The following is a 22915-nucleotide window of genomic DNA, read 5'->3' as shown; positions in this document are numbered from 1 at the left end:
AGTAATTGACATCTCCATCTACCAGTTGCCTGCACCAGAGACCTTGAGGTCATTCTTAATACTTGCTTCCTTACCCAACAAACCTAGTCAGTCACCAGGGCCTATTAATTCTTTTTATTTTTTTAAAGATTTATTTATTTATTTATACAAGCACTGGGTACAGTTAGAAGCGCGGGAGGGTGAGAGAATTCACCAGAGACAGCAGAAAGCAGAACAGGCAGAGTGACAAAGTACACTGCTGAGGGGAGCAGCGGGAGGCAGGAGAGGTCTGCGTGCCCCAGGGGCCGGGGATCAAACTGGCACTGCAGAGGCTGTGGGCAGCTTTGCAGCCCAGCGCTCAACCGCTGCACCACCAGGGGAGGCCCAGGGCCTATTAATTCTACCTGTAAATGTTTCTTGAACCTGTTGTCTCCTTTCTTTACTGTCACTATACTAGTCATAACTGCTATTATCTCTTACTCAGACTACTCCAACTTATTAGTGTGTTTCTGGGCTTCACGTAAATGTCCTCGTACACATTGTGCTGGCTTTTTTTGTTCAGCATTTCATTGGTGATATTCATTGTTGTTGCATGTTGTAATCATTTGATACTTCTCTTTTGTTCTATAGTATTGTATTTTAGGAAATACTACAATTTATCCATTCTGCTTTGAGTCAACATTTGAATTGTTTCCCCTTTTTTTAAGAATTAGATCATGAATATTCTTTTTTTTTTTTTTAAAGATTTATTTATTTATTTATTTATTTATTTATTTATTTATACAAGCACTGGGTACAGTCAGAAGCGCGGAAGGGTGAGAGAATTCACCAGAGCCAGAGCAGGGAGCAGAGCAGGCAGAAGGACCAAAGTACACTGCTGAGGGGAGCAGCGGGCTGCAGGAGAGGTCTACGCGCCATGTGGGACCCTCCTTTGGTGGCCCGGGAGCAGCCCGGGATGGAACCGGCGCTGCAGAGGCTGCGGGCAGCTTCGCATCCCAGCGCTCAACTGCTGAGTCACCAGGGAGGCCCTAGATCATGAATATTCTTACATATTTTGTGTATATATGCTTTCATTTCTGATGGATATATGCCTGGAAATGGACTTCTTAGGTCATTGGGTATATGTATTTTAAACTTCAGAAGATATATATCGCCAGTCTTCCAAAGTGGTTATACTAATTTACATCCCCATCAATAGGGTATAGGAGTTTCTCAGTTGATCTGTATCCTCACTGATACTTGCTGTTGATATTTGAAACCCTTTATTTTTCTTGAATGTGTGTGTTTGTTTATAACTGTCTGTAAAGTATATGTGTATGTATGTGTGAAAAAGTAAAGTAAATATGACAAACTGTAACAATTGTTGATGCTGGTTGAGAGGTATGTGGATGTTCACTGTTTTGTTCATTCAATTTCTCTATAAGGTTGCATTTTCCAAAATAAAAGCATACTTTAAATACTTTTCTGCACATTATTTTATTTCAGCTCTTTTGTAGTTCTTTTTCACATTTTTTTCTGTCTCCATATATTCATTCATTTTTCCCTCTCCTTTTGGCGAGGTAACTATTTCTACTCTATGCTGCTAATGTTAGTTGGCATTTATTAAATGCTACACTGTGCTTTGTACTTATTACCACACATAGTCCAAATTCCTAGCACATGCACATCTATGTTTTAAAAGAGTTAACTGACTTGGACTGTAAAAATAACTTTAGCACGCTGACAGTTCTTTTTTCTTTCCTTTGCAAAAATTCAGTATTTATAATGAGTTCCTTACTTTAACAACTATGCATTTTGGCCCTTTAATTTTATAACTTAGCATAGAAAATGTTTGTATGGACATGATCTTCCTTACAATTTGAAACCTTTTATTTTTCTTGAATTAATTTTCTGAAGTAGTACATATTTGTCTTATTTTTAATAAAACTTTTTTTGAAAAACATTTTTTTGGTGTGTTTTCACTTTCCATCTTTTCAGCTAAGCATTCTATGCACATTTCCTCAGCTTGTCTCTTATCCAGTTACCAAGGATGTTTTAGTATATTTATGGTGCTCAGAGTTAGCACGTTCTTTGAAATAAGTAGAAAACTGTGATCCAAGAATTGACAAAACATTTTGGAAATTTCTTTTTTGCAGTAACTTATTACAGACATTCTGTGGTTGGTATTTTGACTGACCACACTAAGGTTTTGAATAAATGCCCAGCATAATACAAATAAAATGTTTGAAAATATAGAGAATCTGAAGCATATTCCTTTCCCTTTTGCAGAATCCAGGAAATGACATGAAAATGCTTATTAACAAAAGGATTTCTGTAATACTCTGTAGGCATTATAGGGAGTGTGAGCAGTGGATCCTCACTAGTTGTGAATTCTGTATTTGGGAATTTGTCTACTTGCTAAAATTTATTTATAGCTCCAAATCCATATACACAGTGCTGTCATGTTCATTTGCATACATGTGCAAAACTGCAAAAAATGTGAGTCCCCAGACTCTCACATTCCCAGCTGAGATGAAACAAAGTAATGCTATGTGTTCTTGTTTAAGCTTTCATGCAGAGGTGACCAGAGGATGGAGACTGTGGAGGCCAGTGTAAACTCCATGTATGGCACCTGTTTGGGGGATAATCTCACAGAAGTCATCTGATACTTCCCATTTTCTCTTTTGTAAACTAATATAGAATCTACCAGGATGAGTTGTTACTAAGATTTAAGATTATGACCTATATGAGGAGTGTGTGTGTGAGAGAGTATATGCAGTGGTTGTATAGTATTTACTAATTCAATATTTGCAGCAACCTTATAGAACATAACTAACTAACATAACTAACATAACTAACTAACATAACATAACTAACATAACTAACACTTGAAAATCAAGTGTATGTCTTTGTTAAGTGATACTGAATAATTTTACTTATTTTCTTAGTGTTGAATATCCTTATACACTGGGCAATTTGATTCTTATTTTGGTGGGAGGAAGCCCTTACCCTTGAGATTATGTCATCTAAATAAATGAATATTTAAAGTACTCACATCACCCAGGAAATAATCACTGTTAAAATTAGAGTAGTATAAAAATGTAATTTTTACCTTATTTTATTTAGAACCTGAAACCAGGTAAGGAATCTCAGATAAGTTATGTTTCCCTGCAGCCTCCTATTGGGTTACGTAAAGTGACCAAGTTCTTTTCATGATTCATTAAAATAAGAGCATTGTGATTTTTAGGTTATTATGGCTGATCTTTGAAAACGTTTTATCAGTAGAAACTATATGTTCTTTAAATCCACATTTAAAAATTTCTTAATTCCATTGCTGTTTTTATTTATATTTGTTTAGTTATTTCTTTAAGTCTTTTTATGAAGGTTTTTTATGCTTTAGATAATGCAATTTTTAAAAAGATATATTTATTTATTTATGCATACAAGAACAAGAACGGGGTGTAGGCCAGAGGTGTGGGGGGTGAGAGGATTCACCAGAGACAGAATTGGGGGCAGAACAGGTGATCTATTGAAATACACTGCTGAGGGGAGCAGCGGGTGAGGCAGTCTGAGAGGTCTGCTGCCTCATGTGGGTCAGCTCCCTGGCTGAGGATCGAACTAGTTGCAGTGGCTGGCAATAGCTTGATAGTGCTGAGATTTTAACCCCTATACCACCAGCGAGGCCCCTAGAACTTTTAACACTTTATTTTTAAGTTTATTTGTATAGTTTCACACATTTATCAGTGTTTATTTTAGGTTTAGTTAGCAATAGTGTAAGTGGCACTATACTTTCTAATGTAGCATTTTTTACTTATATTAAGCCAAAGGGTAGCATTGTTGGTTTAATCAGTATACGCAGGAGGATGGAATAATAGAATTTGTTACTTTAAAGAATTTGAGAGATTATTTATTTTAATTTTTCCCCTTCGTGCCATTCCATTGACAAGTTAAAGACACATGTTTAAAATCTCTTACACATCGGTAGAAGCATGCAGGAGCAGGATGTCTCTTGACGTCACAGTGTCCTTGGTCCTCTACCTCAGATTTTATAGTGTTCCTTTCAAAGACAGTTTCTTGGTCTCTTTATTCCCAAAGTGTTACATTCAAATGTGAGAGAAGGATTTATCTCTTACTGGCTTATTTCCTCTAATTTAGGGTAGGATAAATTTTAATTATTGACCCAATTGTCCTATCTTTCTTAGACAAACTTGATATGCCCTATCTCACAAGTTGTGAAAGATTTTCCTTTTGAACATACCTATGATTGGGCCTTGTTTTATGGAAGGATGCCCAGTGTTGTTGGGTCAGGTGGTGGTCATGCTGCCATTGCCTGTGCATGTCATACAATGACCTTTTAATCATAAACTATTTATGAATCTTGAAGAAAGAATGTGAATCCTGGATGTTACCAAAAAATCTTTTTTTAGCACCTGTGGTAAAATCAAGAAAGTATTATCATTACAATCACAAAATGTGAGTCAGTGGCGTCAAAGAAAATTTTGGAGACAGTGGTGGAGTAGCACAACTGAGAAATGCTGAATCACCAAAGTTTTTAATGGCTGGAGAATGATAGTATGTGGAAAGACCATCATTAAATAACTCAGTCATTAGATAATTGTGAATAAAAATGTGATTCAGAGTCAAATTTAAATAGGGAGTATTTAACTTTTTTTTGGTATGCACAGGGATGATAAATATACAGTAACTGTTTTGTTTAACTATATCCAAAAGAACTTAGGTATAACATAAAAATTCTAAATGATAAAGTATTGTCATAGTTTAATTGGTAGTTTTTCTTCCTTAGTAGAATATAAGATAAGGGCTCACCTTAAAAGTCACCCTAGATTTCATCAAATAGGGTAGATTAGAATATTCTTTTAGAGGAGTAGTGTTGACCAGTATAGTTATTTTTTAACCCACAGCATAGGCTCTGAATCCTAAACATTAGTGTTAATTAATTCGTATTTCTTTTCAACAAAATTTTTTCTAAAGAAGAAAAATATAGCAATTAACTACTTAGGAAAAATTCCTAGATACAGGCTGATACCTGGCTTTGTTCATTCTTTTCATCGTCATCTCCAAGGCTAGGTCCCTAAGAAATATCTCATGTACTGATTTTGAGTACTTTCTTACTTCTGTAAAAATAATACATGTCCATTAAAAAACAATATGAAAAATACAGAAAAGGTAAAAAGCTTCATCTGCTTCAACTCCACCATTCTCATTATACTTCCCCAGACATTTCTTGTATCTTATCCATGTGTGAAAATGAAAGTGTAGTTTTTGTAAAATTACATACCATTCATGTTTAGTAACTTGCCTTTTTTTCCCCCATTCAGCAATGTGTTGTGGCTTCTGTTCAGTTAGTTTGATTGATTGACTAATTGATTAACCAACTAATTTTAATGGTAACATAATTTTTTCATTGTGTGCTGAATGATATAAGCAGGCTCCTGTTAATGAACATTTAGACAGATTCAGTTTTACTTACTGTGAATAGCACTTTAATAAATTGTTTTGTGTATGTTTTTATTTTGTAAAATCTTTTTTTTTTAAAAAGATTTATTTATTTATTTATACAAGCACTGGGTACAGTCAGAAGCGCGGGAGGGTGAGAGAATACACCAGAGCCAAAGCGGGGAACAGAACAGGCAGAAGGACCAAAGTACACTGCTGAGGGGAGCAGTGGGTGTGCCAGGGAGAGGTCTGTGCGCCATGTGGGACCCTCACCGGCAGCAGGGGATGGAACCGGCGCTGCAGAGGCTGTGGGCAGCTTCGCAGCCCAGCGCTCAACCGCTGTGCCACTGGGGAGGCCCTATTTTGTAAAATCTTCTATTGATAAATTCTAAATGTAGGCTGGGACGCTTGTTGAAACACTACTAACTTGAAAGTTTGATTTATTTTTTTCTTTTAAGATGGTAGCTATAGTTTTGCTAAAGTTATGATAATACATATCAAGCTAAAATGTCTTTAAAAAACTAAATTATTCTTTTATGATCTGCTCCCTAACTTTCAAAAATGATCTTGAATTTTACTATATACTTGGAAATTTTTTATTTGTAGTAAATGAAAGTGAGAACTTACTCAGTCAAAGAAAGAAAATGGAAAAATCAAAGTATTAAAAACAAAGAAAAATGTACAAATTGATAGGAGCATAGGGAAACAAGAAAGGGGAATTATTAAAGAAAGGACTTTGGAAACAGATCTGGATTTGAATCCTGATTCTGTCTCTTACAAGTTAGGTGACCTTGAGGAATCTTTTTAATCTCTCCAAGTTTGTCCTTTAAAGTAGGGGTAGTGGGCTTCCCCAGTGGCGCAGCGGTTGAGCGCTGGGTTGCGAAGCTGCCCGCGGCCTCTGTGGCGCCGGTTCGATCCCCAGCTGCTCCCCGGCCACGGGAGGAGGGTCCCACATGGCGCGCAGACCTCTCCTGCCGCCCGCTGCTCCCCTCAGCAGTGTACTTCGGTCCTTCTGCCTGCTCTGCTCCCCGCTCTGGCTCTGGTGAATTCTCTCACCCTCCCGTGCTTCTGACTGTACCCAGTGCATGTATAAATAAACAAACAAACAAACAAACAAACAAATAAATAAAACATGCCTCTATTAAAAAAAAAGAATTAAAGAAGGGGTAGTAATATATCATGGATTTGTTGCAAGGATTAGTAATAGTAATAATTACAGCTAACATTTTTGAATCCTTGCTCTATACAGGAGACATTGAAGTAAATGTTTATATGTAACCTCAAACCCCTTACTTCCACCTCCTTGTTAAATATTTTATTAATTCTCACCAACTTGTGAGATGTAGAAAACTTTTACTAAGGAGAAAAGTTAAACAGGGAGAGGTTTTAAGTTGTCCTAAGTAACACAGATTAGTAAGTGGCAAATCAGAATTTGAACCCTTATGCACTTGGCACAGCATGCATTGGTTAGAATTTATGTTTAGATTGTCTTTTAAAAAAAAGTTTGTCAAGAATATGAGAAAGCAAGTCTTTGGGAGAAAAGTTTAACATAACACCTATCTGACTAGGGCTATTCAAAATATATAAAGAACTCCTAAAAGTCAGCAGTTGATAACAAAATGGGCAAAAGATCTGGATAGACACCTTAACAAAAAGAAGATATGCAGATGAGCAGTAAACATATTAAAAGATGCTTGACAACATATGTCATGCAAATTAAAACAAGGAGATACCTCTGCATACCTATTTAGAGTGACAAAACTCCCACAAATGCTGGTGAAAATAAATGTCACTTTGGAAGACAGGGTGGTTAGGGTCTTATAAAACTAAATATGCTCTTTACCACATGATTCAGTGATTACACTAAAAACTTATGTCTACAGAAAAACCTGCATGTGGATATTGATAGCAGTTTTATATGTAATTGCAAAAACTTGGAAACAACCAAAATTTTATTAGGCAAGTGGATAAACTATGGCATATTTATATAATGGACTGTCATTCAGTGCTAGAAAGAAATGAAAGAGCACATCATGAAAAGACATAGAGAAACCTAAAATATATGTTACTAAGTAAAACAGGCCAATCTGAAAAGTTCCATTCAGAGAAAGCTGAACTATTGAGGCAGTAAAAAGATCAGTGGTTGCCAAGGGTTAGGAAGAAGGGAGGTATGAATAGTCAGAGCAGAGAGGAGTTTTAAGCCGTGAAGCTGTCCTACATGGATACATGTCATACATTTGTCAGAACTTATAGGATGTACTCCAAGAGTGAATGCTTGTATAAACTGTGACTTTTGGGTGATAATCATGTGTCAGTGTAGGTTCATTAATTGTGGCAAGTACATCCCTCTGATGTGGGATGTTGATAGTGGGGAAGGCTGTGCATGAGTAGGGATGGGAAGTATATGGGAATTATCTGTACTTTTCATTCAGCTTTGCTGTGAACTTAAAATTACTCAAAACAAGTTTATATAAAATAATTTAAAAAACAGAATGCATTGCAAATGTGATTTCTCTGATATTTTCATTTTTAGGCCCAGAATAAAGAGACCAATGTTTTAGCTGCTGCAAAGGTGATTGACACCAAATCTGAAGAAGAGCTTGAAGATTACATGGTGGAGATAGATATATTAGCGTCTTGTGATCACCCCAATATAGTCAAGCTTCTAGATGCTTTCTACTATGAGAACAATCTTTGGGCAAGTATTTTCAGTTTGTTTATAGGAGTAGCCAGAATGAGTTAATTGTCAGAAAGAGAGATACACTGTGAAAGGTTATTTTATATGTTACATAATCTCTTCACTTATGTTACTTATGAGTAGATCTGCTGATGATAGGGTAATTAACAACATAATTATTCTTGGCCTCAGCGGATGTACAGATGTCTGTTTCAGATTGTACCATATTCTATGGTTTGGCATTGGACAATCTGGCTAGAATATTAAATTTCCTAAATTACGAAATTAAATGGTGACTCTTATTTGTAATTTAAATTTAAGCATATTTATAATTTTTTAAAGTTTTTGTTTTAGAATAATCTCTTATCTTAAACTTTTGTTAATATTGTAGTGAATTATAAAATACTTACTTGAAATGTTAAATATTTATCATATATTATTAGGCTTAACTTTAGTACATCATGTAATGCCTGATGTAGTGCAATGCCATATGTTGAGCAGTAAACATATTAAAAGATGAGGAAATACTAGGCATACATAGATACAGAAATAAAACATTTTTTGATTCTTTTACTGCTACTAGGGACTTGAATAAATAAATTTACCTTTATGAATTTGTTTATTCATCTGTAGGATATGTAATGTACCTCTTAAATTATTTTTCAAATAGTATAATGAATTTGAAAATAATTTGTAATTGGGAAGTACCTATAAATAAAATAAAGTGGTATTTATTTTATTTTATAAAGTGGCAGAGGGGAAACAAGCAGGAAATTGTGTGACTTGTTATGATATCTAATTGAAAAAAGTTATCTATAGTTATATTTATGATAATATATTTCTTTAGAAATATATTTCTTTAGAAATATATTCTAGCAGAATGCTTCTGGAGAGCATAGTGAAAATTAACTCCTAGGCAGTTAATAAATAAATAAGATTGTTACTTGAGACTATTGCAAAATAAAAATTTCAACAACTGTATGGGGCATTCTAGTGGAGAGAGATATTAATCAAAGAATCAATAAATATTAAAATTATAACTATGATATGGTTAAGAAGGAAAGGTCCTTTGTGGTATGTACCAGCGAAACCCAGGAAGACATCCATCAGGAAATGAGGATTGAGCTAGGATCTGAAGTTTATGTGTGTGTATTTTTATGTATTTAAATTTCATTAATTTTTGTTTTTATACATTTAATTTTTACTTTTTTACTTTTAAAAAAGATTTTATTATTTTTGCATAGAAGAACTAGGGTGCAGGCCCCCAGAGGTGTGGCGGGAGGGGGGAATTAGAAGATTCATTAGACACAGAGTGGGGAGCAGAACTGGCAGATCTACTGAAATACACTGCTGAGGGGAGCAGTGGATGAGACAGGAGAGGTCTGCTGTGCCATGTGGGTCAGCTCCCATTGATCTCAGACCTTCATGGTGGTAGTGCTGAGACTTAACCCCTAGGCCACCAGGGAGGCCCATATTTAATTTTTAGCTAAAAAAAAAGTCTTTTTTCTTATATTTCAGAAGTTTCCATATTTATTCCTGTTACTGAAGTTAAAAAATTGATTTGATGACTTACATCATTACAGTTACTTTAAAAATGTGTAAGAAAATCTTTCAGTTTTGATGAAATATGTATATAGTGCTCTCTTGAACAGAAATTCTGTTAATTTTAGAGAAGCAGGGATGCTAAAAATGGTGATTAAAAAATATACATAAACAAAAAATAAAAATATACTTCCAGTGTGTTCTCTTTGTGCTTTCCTAACTGTGTATCTTTAAGGCTTACAACTATTTTGACATAGAAAATCCTTATGGTCAGCATAATAGTATTTCTGTAATCTAGATTGATGTTTATTCCTTTATCTTTTTTTGTAAATTGAAAAAAAATTATCAAACGCAATGTAGTGTTAGACACGTGGTTTTTTATTTGCCTGCAGATCCTCATTGAATTTTGTGCAGGTGGAGCAGTGGATGCTGTGATGCTTGGTAAATACTTTTTGTTTGTTATACTTTCATCTTAAATTATACTTAATAAAAAACAAAGTATTTCCAACGTTTATACATATTTATCTTTCACTTTTAGGTGAAGTCCAATAAATAAGAAATCAACTTAGTTATTTTTATATTCCTGGATAATTTAATGATTTGAAAAAAGAAATGTTGACTATAATGTAAGGAAAGTAATCTTTGTGGATAGATAGTTCTTCTAAAATAAATTTGCTTAGTAGTGATGCTAAAGGTGTATACTCTGCTGATTTGTTTTCAAGGTATAAATATACAGATTTGTTTTCTTTTCCCTTGTAGAACTTGAGAGACCATTAACTGAATCTCAAATACAAGTAGTTTGTAAACAGACTTTAGAGGCGTTGAACTACTTACATGATAATAAAATCATCCACAGAGATCTAAAGGCTGGCAACATTCTTTTTACCTTAGATGGAGATATTAAATTAGGTAAGTTTAGTCACTTAAACAATACACTTTTGTGCCTTGTGATTTCCCCCTGTATGTATGTGACTTAATATTGTTTTGTTATGACTCAAATTTATGTGCAACACGGAGAATAATTCCATGTTAATTTTTAAAATACTTCCTTAGTGAAATAAGTATTCATTAATTTCCAGATTTCCTAATTAAGGAACATAATATAAAGTCACTTTAAAAGAAAGTAAGAAAGGAAATGTCTTTATTTTCAAGAAGGTGAGCTTTAAAAATTAACTGGTTAATTCTTTTTTTTCCTCGAATTTTTGTGTGTAGACTTAATACTTATGTATATAATATTTTTAGAATATGACATAGTCTGTAAAACTGCTAACTTAGCTTTATCTTCATTTCCAAAACTCATATCTATCCATATGATCCAGCAGTTCTACTTCTAGGTATTTTCCTAAATGACACAGAAACATTAATTCAAAAGGGCACCTGTACCCCTATGTTTATAGCAGCACTATTTACAATAGCTAAGCTTTGGAAACAACCCAAATGCCCAAAAATAAATGACCAAGAAGATGTGGTATATATACACCGTGGAATATTACTCAGCAATCAAAAAAGATAAACTCATGCCATTCTCAGCAACATGGATGGAGCTAGAAGGGATCATGCTCAGCGAAATAAGCCAAAAAGAAAAAGAAAAATACCGGATGGTCTTACTCATAGCAGGAATTTAGAAAACCTAAATAAGGGACCAGGAAAAAGACTAATTATAACAAAGAAAAAATCAAAATCAACAAGCAACCATAAACCAGAGACACACTTGGGGGGGGCCTGGGGAGAGGAAGCATTAGGATCAAAATAAGGGGGGGTGCAATTGTATGGGGAATATAACCAAAATGAAAATGCATACATTATGCAAAAATTAAAAAAAATATAACTCATGTCTAGTGGCTAGTGGGTTTCTTTTTCAGTGTTTCATTTTATACCCTACTTTTATAGATAGGTATTTTTTTAAAGTTTGCTGAAATTTATTATTTTCTTATATATATATATATATACACACACATATATTTTACATCATTTTTCATTTTTGTGCAATGTATGCTTGTATGCTTTCTCCTTTTAGGTGTAGTCCCTGTAAAATTCCCACCACCACTTCACCCATGCACCATCACCATAGTCCCTTGTGCTTTTCTCTCCTGTTTTGACTCCTCTTCCTCCCCCTCCCTTGCAGAATGTCTCTGATTTATGGTTGTCTGCTCGTTTTGTTTTTTGTTTATTATTATTGTAAATTGTTATTTTTTCTCCTGAGCTCTTATTTGGTTCCCCTATATTCCTCCTATAAGTCAAACTATCTGATATTTTTCTTTTTCCTTCTGGCTTATTTCACTGAGCATAATCCCTTCTAGCTCCATCCATGTTGCTGAGAATGGCATCAGTTTATCTTTTTTGATAGCTAAATAGTATTCCATTGTCTGTACATACTAGATAGGTATTTTGACTAAACAAAGTACGCTTGAAAAGGATGCCTGAAATCAATATAAGAAATAAGATTTTTAGTTTTATGCTTTATACTGAGGGAATAAATGATAACTTTATAAGAGGAAGTAGATTTTAGATGGGAAACTAATTGATTTCATATAAACACATACAGTAGAACATATAATCCTCTTTAAGAAGACCCATGATATGAATTAAAATAAAGTCTGGTGATGAAGTCCAAATTTGTATATTTTGGAAGGATATTAAAAGGAAAAATATTTTCAAAGGCCACATTGATACCATTGATCATAGTGATTTTACTTTACTTTGTCGTGACACCTGAACTGAATTTTAATCTTTTTATTTTGAAATAAACGTAGATGTAGAAAATCATATAATTGTGTAGCTTACTACTTTTTAACTTTGTAGACATGTTAAACATTAATCTTTCAATATTATATATATTTTATATATTATATATGGTATGAGATGATTTATGCAGCATTAGGATTTTATGGTACAAATGGCTGTTTGAGTTCCGAGTTGAAAAGGTGGGCTTAACAACTCATAAAGCTGTAATTTTGCTGTTCTCTGTCCTTTAAGTCAGAAAACATGACTTCCAGTTTTACAAACAGACTTTCTTTGTAATACAATTTTGTGAGGATGCTGGCAAGACATATGCTGTCATAAATGCTGCTATGGTGTAATTTGTTTTTCACACTTTATGAAAATATTTATGTGTTAATTTAATTAGAGCACATGTACAAGTTTGCATTTTTTTTTGAAGTGGACATACTGGTCTATTTTAAAGTTACTATTTTTTTCAATTCTGAAAAATTATGATTTGAAGATGTGTTAAAATGGTGGTATTAAATGTTTTAATGATGACATCTTTTCTTTGGCAGTTTATTTTTTGGGGGGTGGTAGAAAGAGAGTAGTCAAAATTAGGATGGTGGAGATGTTATTTCTCTTTCTGTTTATCCTACCCTTAAATAAGAATGGCCATATTAAGTACTTGTACTGATTTTCCTCTATATTGAACTACAGTGAATCTTGCTTGAAAGTTATCATTAATACTTCTGTGTGATTGTTTATTTTAAGCGGATTTTGGTGTATCAGCTAAAAACACAAGGACAATTCAAAGAAGAGATTCTTTTATTGGCACACCATATTGGTATGTATTCAGTTTTATGGATTTACGGTATTAGATATGTCAGTAATTATTGCTCATTAATTTTGTCTATATAATCAATTATTCTGTATATATTTAATGAGATTTACGATCACTTGTTAAGTTAAACATCTTAACTTTCAATGTCCTGTTTTCATAGGATGGCTCCTGAAGTGGTCATGTGTGAAACGTCTAAGGACAGACCTTATGATTACAAAGCTGATGTTTGGTCCCTGGGTATCACTTTAATAGAAATGGCAGAGATTGAACCACCTCATCATGAATTAAATCCAATGCGAGTGTTGCTAAAAATAGCAAAATCTGAACCACCTACATTAGCGCAGCCATCAAAATGGTAAAATATTCTAAACAAAGCTTTTTAAGAATCAAAACTTGATCTTTTATTCTTCCAGTTTTCCAAGGCTATTTAAATTTAGGTACGTGGTGGGAAGACTGTGAATTAGAAAACTGAATTTTGGTAATTTTTCAAGACTTAAATATCATACAACTCTTATGACTAATTTTCCTAGTGTATTTCAAAGTATCAGTGATTTGAGTTTTGCGTGAAAACAGTTATTTTCTGTACCATGAGAAAGTGAAGCATGTATGTGATTGATCTACATTTGTGGAATTTAATATAATAGAATTTTTGTGATTTGTCACACTTGTGAATATTTCGCTGTATCTCAGTGTCTAAAACTATGAACCTGTTTACATCTGTTTCTAACTTGTATTTTTTAATAACTTACAAAATCTTAATATTCTTATATACAGGTTCTCTTATGTTAAATAAATACTATTATATAATGAAACATAAGCCTAATTTATCTGAATTTTGTTTGATTTTAATAATAAGAAAGATAAAATGTTAAATTTTTATTTTGAAGGTCTTCAAATTTTAAGGATTTTCTAAAGAAATGCTTGGAAAAGAATGTGGATTCTAGGTGGAATACATCTCAACTACTGCAGGTAGGATAAGACTAATATGACAACAGCAAACCATAAAATTGTTTTAACATCTCTTCAAGAAAACACAATCTCAGATTTGTTCAATATACTCTCTTTCTGCTGACTTTCCCTGTGGAAGTTCAAAATACACTGTAGCAGTAAACATTCACTATACAAACCTATGTGCTGCCGTTACAAGAAGACTTTTATAAATCTTTCTTCCTTTGCCTTTTTTGATTCAGTTTGTGTCCGTTTCATTTTGTTTGTTATTTCTATTTTGTAACTCCAGCTACTAGAAAACAAGTTCCTTTGGGGCAGGTACCATAAGCTAATTAATTTTTTTAATGTCTCTTACAATGAGATAAATGGTCAGTAAATATTGCTGACTTTCAAAAAATGGTGGCAAAGTGATTGGATAATTATAAACAGAATCTGTTTGTAATATGTGAAACAAGAATTTGCAAATAATTAACATTATAAGTGGACAAATAGAATGACAAATCTTGAAGCAGTTACTGTTACATTGAGATGTGGTATAACATCTTAATTTTAGTGTTTTAGATTGATCTGTTTATCTGGGGTATAAAGCAGGAAGAATTGCCACGTTCTTTGTAACAAGCGTATCCCTGGTATACATTTTCTTTTATTGTCTCACTAACCCCACATTTGAAGACTTTAGTCTATGACAGACACTTAAATGCTGTGTATGCAGAGATCTACAGGTCTTCATACGTCTTCATACTCTTAAGAATGTTAGAAACTATATCATAAAAGCAAGTGTTTGTAGATTCTTTTAACAAAATTTTAAAGCTTTTTGTAATTCTTTTATTGAGGCTTTATACAGGATTTAGATGTATTGTTACTTGTTAGTAAGAACTAGTACTGTACTAACTTAAAATTTGCATTAAATGTTAATTTAATTTTAGATTTTGAAATTTTCAGACATAGACAAGCACCTATACATACTACCCAGATGTAATGTGTTATCATTTTTGATATATATATTTTTTAAGATTTATTTATTTATTTATACAAGTACTGGGTACAGTCAGAAGCGTGGGAGGGTGAGAGAATTCTCCAGAGCCAGAGCGGGGATGCAGAGCAGGCAGAAGGACCGAAGTACACTGCTGAGGGGAGCAGCGGGTGGCAGGAGAGGTCTGCGCGCCATGCGGGACCCTCCTTCGGTGGCCGGGGAGCAGCCCGGGATTGAACTGGTGCTGCAGAGGCTGCGGGCAGCTTCGCAACTCAACCGCTGCGCCACCGGGGAGGTCCCATTTTTTATATATTTCCTTCATATTCTTTTTTAAAAGGTATACAATGCAGTTTCAGGTCATCCCTACTCCTGCTCAGTCTTTTTTCTCCCTTTTTCCAGATTTAACATTATCTGAAATTGTATTTTCCCTACCCATGGATTTGTTTTAATCACATAATAATGTGCATTTTTATGTGTTTGAACTTACTTTGCAAGCAAGCATTTTAACTATTACTGAGTATGTTCTTTTTAATGATCACCAGCATCCCTTTGTTACTGTTGATACCAACAAACCAATCCGAGAATTGATTGCAGAGGCAAAGGCTGAAGTAACAGAAGAAGTTGAAGATGGTAAAGAGGAAGAGGATGATGAGGAAACAGAAAATTCTCTGGTGAGTATTTAGAATGAATATTTCATTTGGGTATTTTTCAGAATTGGATTTTGAGGTACAATTACACCTATATTGAGGATTAATTAAAGGGTTACCATACAAAATCTAACTTTAGAGTGTTTAATAGCAAGTTTACTCTTTGTTACAGATTTTTGTCATATTATGTGGAGATTTATCTGTTCTTTAAGTTATTTTGATAACTTCAGTTAATGATCAAGTTACTACATCATTATATTTATAAAACATTGCATTAGTTACCATCTTGAAACTATGTTTTAACACTAAAAATGTGTAAAATCTTTTTTCAGCCAATACCTACAAGTAAACGTGCCTCCTCTGACCTTAGTATTGCTAGCTCTGAAGAAGATAAACTTTCACAGAACACTTGTATTTTGGAATCTGTCTCTGAAAAATCAGAACATAATACTTCTGAAGATAAATTTAATAGCAAAGTTCTTAATGAAAAACCCATCGTCGATGAATCAGAAAAAGCTATGGAGGGTACTCATGAACATGCTAACAATAATCATTTAGAAACTATGTCTGCACTCCATCAAGAAGGAACAATTATTAAGGAAAATGGGAGAGAGGAGAAGAGACCCAAGCTTGAAAGTCTACCTGTTACAGAAGACCAAGCAACTGTGCACATTAATTCAGTTAATGAAGAAAAAGAGAATAATATAGTGATAACTTTAGAAACAAATATTGAACAGACTCTGAAACCTGAGGAAGAAAGGGATCAGGAAAAGCAAAGGATGTTTGAAAATAAGGTTATAACATCTGAAGAAATTAAAGATACTACTGTTCAAACAGTGGATTTATTTTCTCATGAGACTGGAGAAAAAGAAGCAGATATTCAGGCAATTGGTAATGAAGTGGAGCTTACAAAGGAAGATACCCAAGAGAAATTGGGAGATGACAAAATTCAAAAAGATGTGATCAGGGATGCAAGTGATGCAATCGGAACAAGTGAGGCAGTAAATGTTGCTCAGGAGGCAGCTGAAAATAATGCTGAAGATGCTCAGAGTAGTGATGGGGAAGGAGTGGTTGAAGTAAGTGAGGAATTAGTCAGTAAGTCCATGGAGGGTCCCAAGGTCTGGGGTACTGAGGAAGTTCCTACTAAAGAAATTGTTGAAATTAAGGAGATAAATCAAAAATCTGTAGAAGGTAGAAGTGAGGAACAATTAATCAACAGTTCAGAGAACATTGTGGAGAGCAGTGAGGAACCAGGAACAAATGAAGTTGCGGCAATTACTGAGTCAAGTAGCACTGAAGAAATAGAGGTCAGAAGTGCTGTGATTCATGCTGACCAGAAGGCTGTAGGAAGTGAAACTCTGGATGCTCATAAAGCTACTACTCAGATAGATACAGAGCAAAAAGAAATTCCATGTGAAGTGCCAATTAAAATAGAACCCCAAGTTACTGCTGCTTCACAACCCGGTGAACCTCAGCTTGTTCCAATACCCATTATTAATATCAACCCCGAAGATGCAGAAAATAAAAGGGAAACAAGTGCTTTATCAAAAACTGAAGCCATCTTGCCAGAATCTGAGAATCAAAAGGAAAATGATACTGATTCAGGCACCGGGTCCACTGCTGATAATAGCAGCATTGACTTGAATTTATCCATCTCTAGTTTCCTAAGCAAAACTAAAGACAGTGGATCCATATCTTTACAAGTAAGTATACTTTGACCCTTGTTTGGGTTTTTCTTTGTCATTTTGGAGTTTAAGTGAATCTGATGTTTTGTAAGTAAAACAGCACAAATCAGTATAGTATTAGCTCTATAAAATTCTTAAGGCCTGTGAAAACAATCAGAAAGACCTAACAGGAGAGATTCTGGATGTGATCTTTAAATTTTTTGGTTTTCACCAGCTTAATATAAACAGTATAATATAGTTGCTTAGTATGATATGAATTCACTTCTTGCACATATTTAGATACTATTTTATCAGGAATTAATTATAATGTGAAAGAATTGAGAAATTGAATGAGTGATATCCTTTTAGAACATTTAGGGTATAACTAGTTCTTGGTGACTGCCAGTCTTAACCACTTCGGTTGTAGCCGTCAGTCATAACTGCTATGAGAATCATTTTGGGAAAAGAAACAAAACCTAAACCAAAACTTGGAACTCTTAGAGCTTAATTTTTAAATCTTAGTGTGCTTAATAGTTACTAGAAGGAGCTATGTAGAAGTCTAGGGTGGACCCAAGTATTTCGCATTTGTAACAAAAGATTCCACGAATTCTGATACAGTTGAGTGATAAGAGACTCTGGGTTGACAGTAGAAAAGAAGCTAGTGAAAAGCAGAAACAACTTAGGGTAACTGGCCTTTTGGAAAGGACTTTAGGGCATGGCTGATTAATCTGTCCCAAATGTATTGCCTAGATTGTCATCAATTTTCAGTTTATTTTGTTTCATTGAAATTCCATGAATCCAAAGTTTATTCACTGGCTTAATGGAATTTATAAGAAATCAAATCCTTCTATGAGAATTACGGAGATAATACTTTGGATACTTTTATAGAAGCTAAAGAAATGGAAAAATTAGAAGTTATGGGAGGAAGATCTATTTTTGGAGCATGCTCACTTTAAAATTTAAAGAAGCCTGGATAAGGTGCTATATAGTCTAGGACTTATGGAGAAGCGTATGCATATCTTGGGATCCTGGAGAATGCAATAGTAAGAGGTTGTGGAAAGGTGATTGGAAAGTGTCAAAGACAAATTTTAAAATTTGAATGCATTTTGAGTTTAGCATTTTCATATTCCACTTTTGCTACCTCTGCTTTTTAATCTGTTCCCCCATATTAAAACCCAGTAATTTTCTGTTATCAAAACTTATATGTTTACCAAAATGTATTTGTAGTTATGTTATGCTTCTGTTATTTCTATTTGAATTTAAATATCATTTGGATTGCCAACTGAGGAGTAAAGAGTTTAATCTTGATAAAGAACTACAGGCAGTAACTTGCAGGCAGATATGGTACTTTGGGGATGCAGTAGAGGTGTTGACTTTCTAGTAATTTTAAAATCACACATCCATATCCATACCCCTGAGATGGAGGAAGCCTGTAGAGATTATTGTTGCTGATGAAATGGATTTTGATATCCAGTCTTGGCAGTGTTCAAAAATTGCTTGAGAACTTTTTCAAATACAGATTCCCAGATACCTTCAGTCCTGTTGATTTAGATTCTTTAAGAGATGAACCCTAGGAATTAATTTTTTAGGTTTTGTTATTGGTTCTAAAACTCAAAAGCAGAGGTATCTGAAAACCTACAAGGTGAAGAGAAGTGATTAACACGTAAAAGTTATGCTAGTTAGTCATATATATGAATTGTTCATTACCGCTTCTACCTAATTATGATGTTATCATAAAAATTATACATGTACATCATCAATATGCATAACTTTACTGAAAAAAATTTTGTTTCATCTGTAAAGTCATGTGAAACTCTAATGAGGTTTAAGATCTCATAAGTGGTTTCACAGGGAATTCTTACTATTTTATGTTCATATGTTGTATGTGTAGTTTTAATAATCTTCATGGCTGCTCAAATTTTTTTTTTTTAAGAAGAAAATGTATGCTTTCTATCTGTAGTATTCCCCATACAAAGACTAACTAAAATAAAATCTCACTCAGGAAACAAGAAGACAAAAGAAAACATTGAAGAAAACACGCAAATTTGTTGTGGATGGTGTTGAAGTGAGTGTAACAACATCAAAGATAGTTACAGACAGTGATTCCAAAACTGAAGAATTGAGGTTTCTTAGGTAAGTAGAGATATAACATAATTAAAACTGGTTCTGTGACTTCCTTGTTTCTGAAAAGTTTGAAAATTAAGAAACAAGTAAAATCATGGCTACTTTGGGGTGATTCATTTTAAATATTATTTTTAAAGTTTTCTAATAGTTTAAAGTTTAATGATAGTTTCCTCTGTCCTTACCATTAAATGCTATCAGACGTCAGGAACTTCGGGAATTAAGATTTCTTCAAAAAGAAGAGCAAAGAGCCCAACAACAGCTCAATAGCAAACTTCAGCAACAGCGAGAACAAATTTTCCGGCGCTTTGAGCAAGAAATGCTGGTAAAGTCTTAGATTTTTGTACCATTGTTAATAATGAAATTTAGTCCTGTACACTATAACTCACTAGTAAGCTTTTTTCTTGATTACTAGATTTCTGACTTAATGATGTCCTTTATCTCTTTGGTGTCTAGATAGATTTTTTGGCCTTTTTGTTTCTTTGTTTGAAAGCGTCTTCCATCTGTCTTGTGATCACTGACTTACAGTGTAATTGTTGTCTTCATTTTTCTTTAAATAAAAATTGCCTTTTCATGGAGTCAGTAAATGGCTTACAAAGTTCTTAGATGTTGCCTACTGCTGGACAGTTTTTCGGTGTTAAGTTTGACCTTTCTGATTTTGAATCAAAGATTTTAAGCTAGTGTAGAATAGTTTTCTTCTTGTTCCCTGAATATTAGAACCTCTTGGGTTTTTTAAAAATACATTTACTTCTCTGGCTCTTACAGTTAAGCTTCTGTGTTCCTTTTCATAGCTGCTAGAGAAATTCATAGTACTGACTATTCAAGAGTAATTGTCACTGAGTCTTTTAATTTTTTATCTTTTGTTTAGAGTTGGAAAAGGAATTAATAATGGGATACAAAATTTCAATAACTTATGTTGAGCATTTAGCTTAATGTAGATTAGAAAAAAGATTTGAAATGTTACAGTATTCATGTTTGGATATAGTTCTTTTGCTGTTCTTGTAAATGGTAAGGATTGTTTTGTAGGCGTGGCATTGTTGATTTGTTGTATCATAGCAGAATTTGTAAGAAAATAATGAACTTTTGTTTTCATTGAGTATTTTTATGGTACTTAAATTCAGTTTCCCTGAACCTTATAAAAACTGTACTTCTTTTTCTCCCTAAACATTTTCCAAAATGTTTTCCTTTCCAAAATAAAATACCCTTTACAAATATTTAATTCTACCTATATCCAAAATGACAACATTATTCAGGTATTATATATGCAGGAATCTTTTGTTGAAAGAGTGGATACGAATTTCCAGAAATTTCTTTCAGTGAAATTGGATGTTCATCTTAAGACTCTTTTTTTATTTTTTAAGATTTATTTATTTATCATACAAGAACTGGGGTACAGGCCAGAGATGTGGCGGGTGAGAGGATTCACCAGAGACAGAGCGGGGAACAGAACAGGCAGACTGACGAAATATACTGCTGAGGGGAGCAGTGGGCGAGACAGGAGAGGTCTGCTCGCCATGTGGGTTGCTTCTAGGCTGGCGGGGATCGAACTGGCACTAGAGAGGCTGCTGACAGCTTCACAGCGCTATGTTCAACCGCCTGTGCCACCAGGGAGGTCCCCATCTGAAGACTCTTAATGAAGAGGAATAAATATGAAAATGACAAGTAATGGTACATTAATAATAGACTTCAAGTAAGCCATTTGCTTTATTAAAATTTTTATTGAAAAATATTAAAAGTTTTTTAATGTTACATAGCAACTAGATATTGTTCTGGAATGTCTAATTTTTTTGAACATTCTGTTAGTTATATAAAAATATTTTTTAAGTTAGTAAACAACAAACTCATATTTTTGAAAAATTTCCTAACATTTTAGTGCTTTTGACTTGTTCAGTATTGCAAGTTTTTATCACATCATTAAATTCAAATGTTAATTGTGTGCTCTTAGTAAAAGTCCTTATTATAATGAGTTCATGAGTGATAGAAAAGTTATATGATCTTGAGTTGTTTTACAGAGCAAAAAACGACAATATGACCAAGAAATTGAGAATCTAGAAAAGCAGCAGAAACAGACTATTGAACGTCTAGAACAAGAACACACAAATCGCTTGCGAGATGAAGCAAAACGAATTAAAGGAGAACAGGAGAAAGAATTGTCCAAATTTCAGAATATGTTAAAGAATCGAAAGAAGGAGGTAAGTGTACCTATTGCTTTTAATTCTTAAAGCTACTCTTTTAATGTACACTTAATACTGTCTAAGAAATTAGGAATAATTCTTTATAGTTAAACTTAACATTCCTTCATTCTTTTATTTGGTCTTCCCAAAAACCATGCTGGGTAGTTGTTTGGCCAGGTGTTATCTCATTTTGCTGCCAAGAAAGCTAACTATAAGGGGTTTTAATGGCCAGTTCAAATTCATAAACTACCATTAAATGTTTAGCTTAACCTTTAACCAAGTCTTTAAATTGAGTCTAATTCATTTTCCTTCCAGTTTAACACTTCTCCTTTACTAATGCAGCATTTAAGGCCTTTATATAGAAATATTTTCATCAAGAATACTTAACTATATTGTGTGTACAGGTAGCAACAGTTGATTTCATTATTTATTTGTAGTTTTTAATTCATACTTAAAATAGTTTTTTCTTTATTAATTTGATTGCCTCTCGGAACATTGTGCCTGCATTAAACTTAGTAACCTGAAATTAAAAATAATATCTATAATTATGTTCATGACATTGTGAGATATTTTGAAGAAGCACAGGCGGAAAATGTCTGAAAAGTCATTTTTTTTAGAATGAATAGTTTTATTTTCCCTGAAACAGTTCCATACTGTTAGAGAATCTGTGGTATCGCTTACTATGAAAGACTGATATTGGTTCAGAAAGATTTACATATTAGTGTGTCTTTTTCTTCTCAAAATAAAGCTAAGACAGCTTAACATACAAGTAGTTTCAGAGATGCTTTTATGATTTATTCTATGCCTTTAGTGTAGGAGGAGAATTTACTTTGTCATGTGCCATGTTATCCAGGTACAATAATTATGATCAGTTCTACTAAGACTGGAAAAAAAGATTTCATCCAAACTAGTAGAATGCATTTTTTCCTTTTTTGCAAATAACAAATACCTAGATTCATTGACTTAGCATTTAAATGTTAAGAAAATTGAGCATCTTATTGCTGAACTTGTCAACCTTCTTAAAAAGGATAGAATCAAACATTAATAAACAGCATATTCTATGATTTCTTTAGGTAAAAGTGAATGAGATGGTATATAGTTTGATGTAGCCCCCATTTATAAAAATTACACTTTGTTGCATGACTTTACTGAGACTACGTGTTAATTTTCTTGAAAATTATTTTTAAGAGGCTTAAGAAGATATTTTTTA

At 33.6% G+C, this 22915-nt stretch overlaps 1 protein-coding gene across 2 annotated transcripts in view; it reads left to right on the top strand.

Annotated features, from left to right (window-relative positions):
* Positions 1 to 22915, top strand: part of SLK (STE20 like kinase) — a gene marked incomplete at both ends in the record, with an annotated part of 44142 nt that overhangs the window by 6413 nt on the left and 14814 nt on the right. For both annotated transcript variants that reach the window (XM_084244646.1, XM_084244645.1), the window contains 11 exons: positions 7949 to 8113; positions 10027 to 10075; positions 10394 to 10543; positions 13109 to 13181; positions 13339 to 13533; positions 14066 to 14147; positions 15642 to 15770; positions 16079 to 17449; positions 19413 to 19543; positions 19733 to 19856; positions 21544 to 21723. In XM_084244646.1, coding sequence (XP_084100772.1) covers positions 7949 to 8113; positions 10027 to 10075; positions 10394 to 10543; positions 13109 to 13181; positions 13339 to 13533; positions 14066 to 14147; positions 15642 to 15770; positions 16079 to 17449; positions 19413 to 19543; positions 19733 to 19856; positions 21544 to 21723 — 2649 coding nt within the window. The remainder of the gene's footprint in view (positions 1 to 7948; positions 8114 to 10026; positions 10076 to 10393; positions 10544 to 13108; positions 13182 to 13338; positions 13534 to 14065; positions 14148 to 15641; positions 15771 to 16078; positions 17450 to 19412; positions 19544 to 19732; positions 19857 to 21543; positions 21724 to 22915) is intronic.

This window comes from Talpa europaea (genome assembly GCF_964194135.1).
Source record: "Talpa europaea genome assembly, chromosome: 10".
NCBI classification, from domain to species: domain Eukaryota; kingdom Metazoa; phylum Chordata; class Mammalia; order Eulipotyphla; family Talpidae; genus Talpa; species Talpa europaea.
The sequence above is the reverse complement of the archived record's forward strand: the minus strand, read 5'-3'. Positions and strand labels throughout refer to the sequence as shown.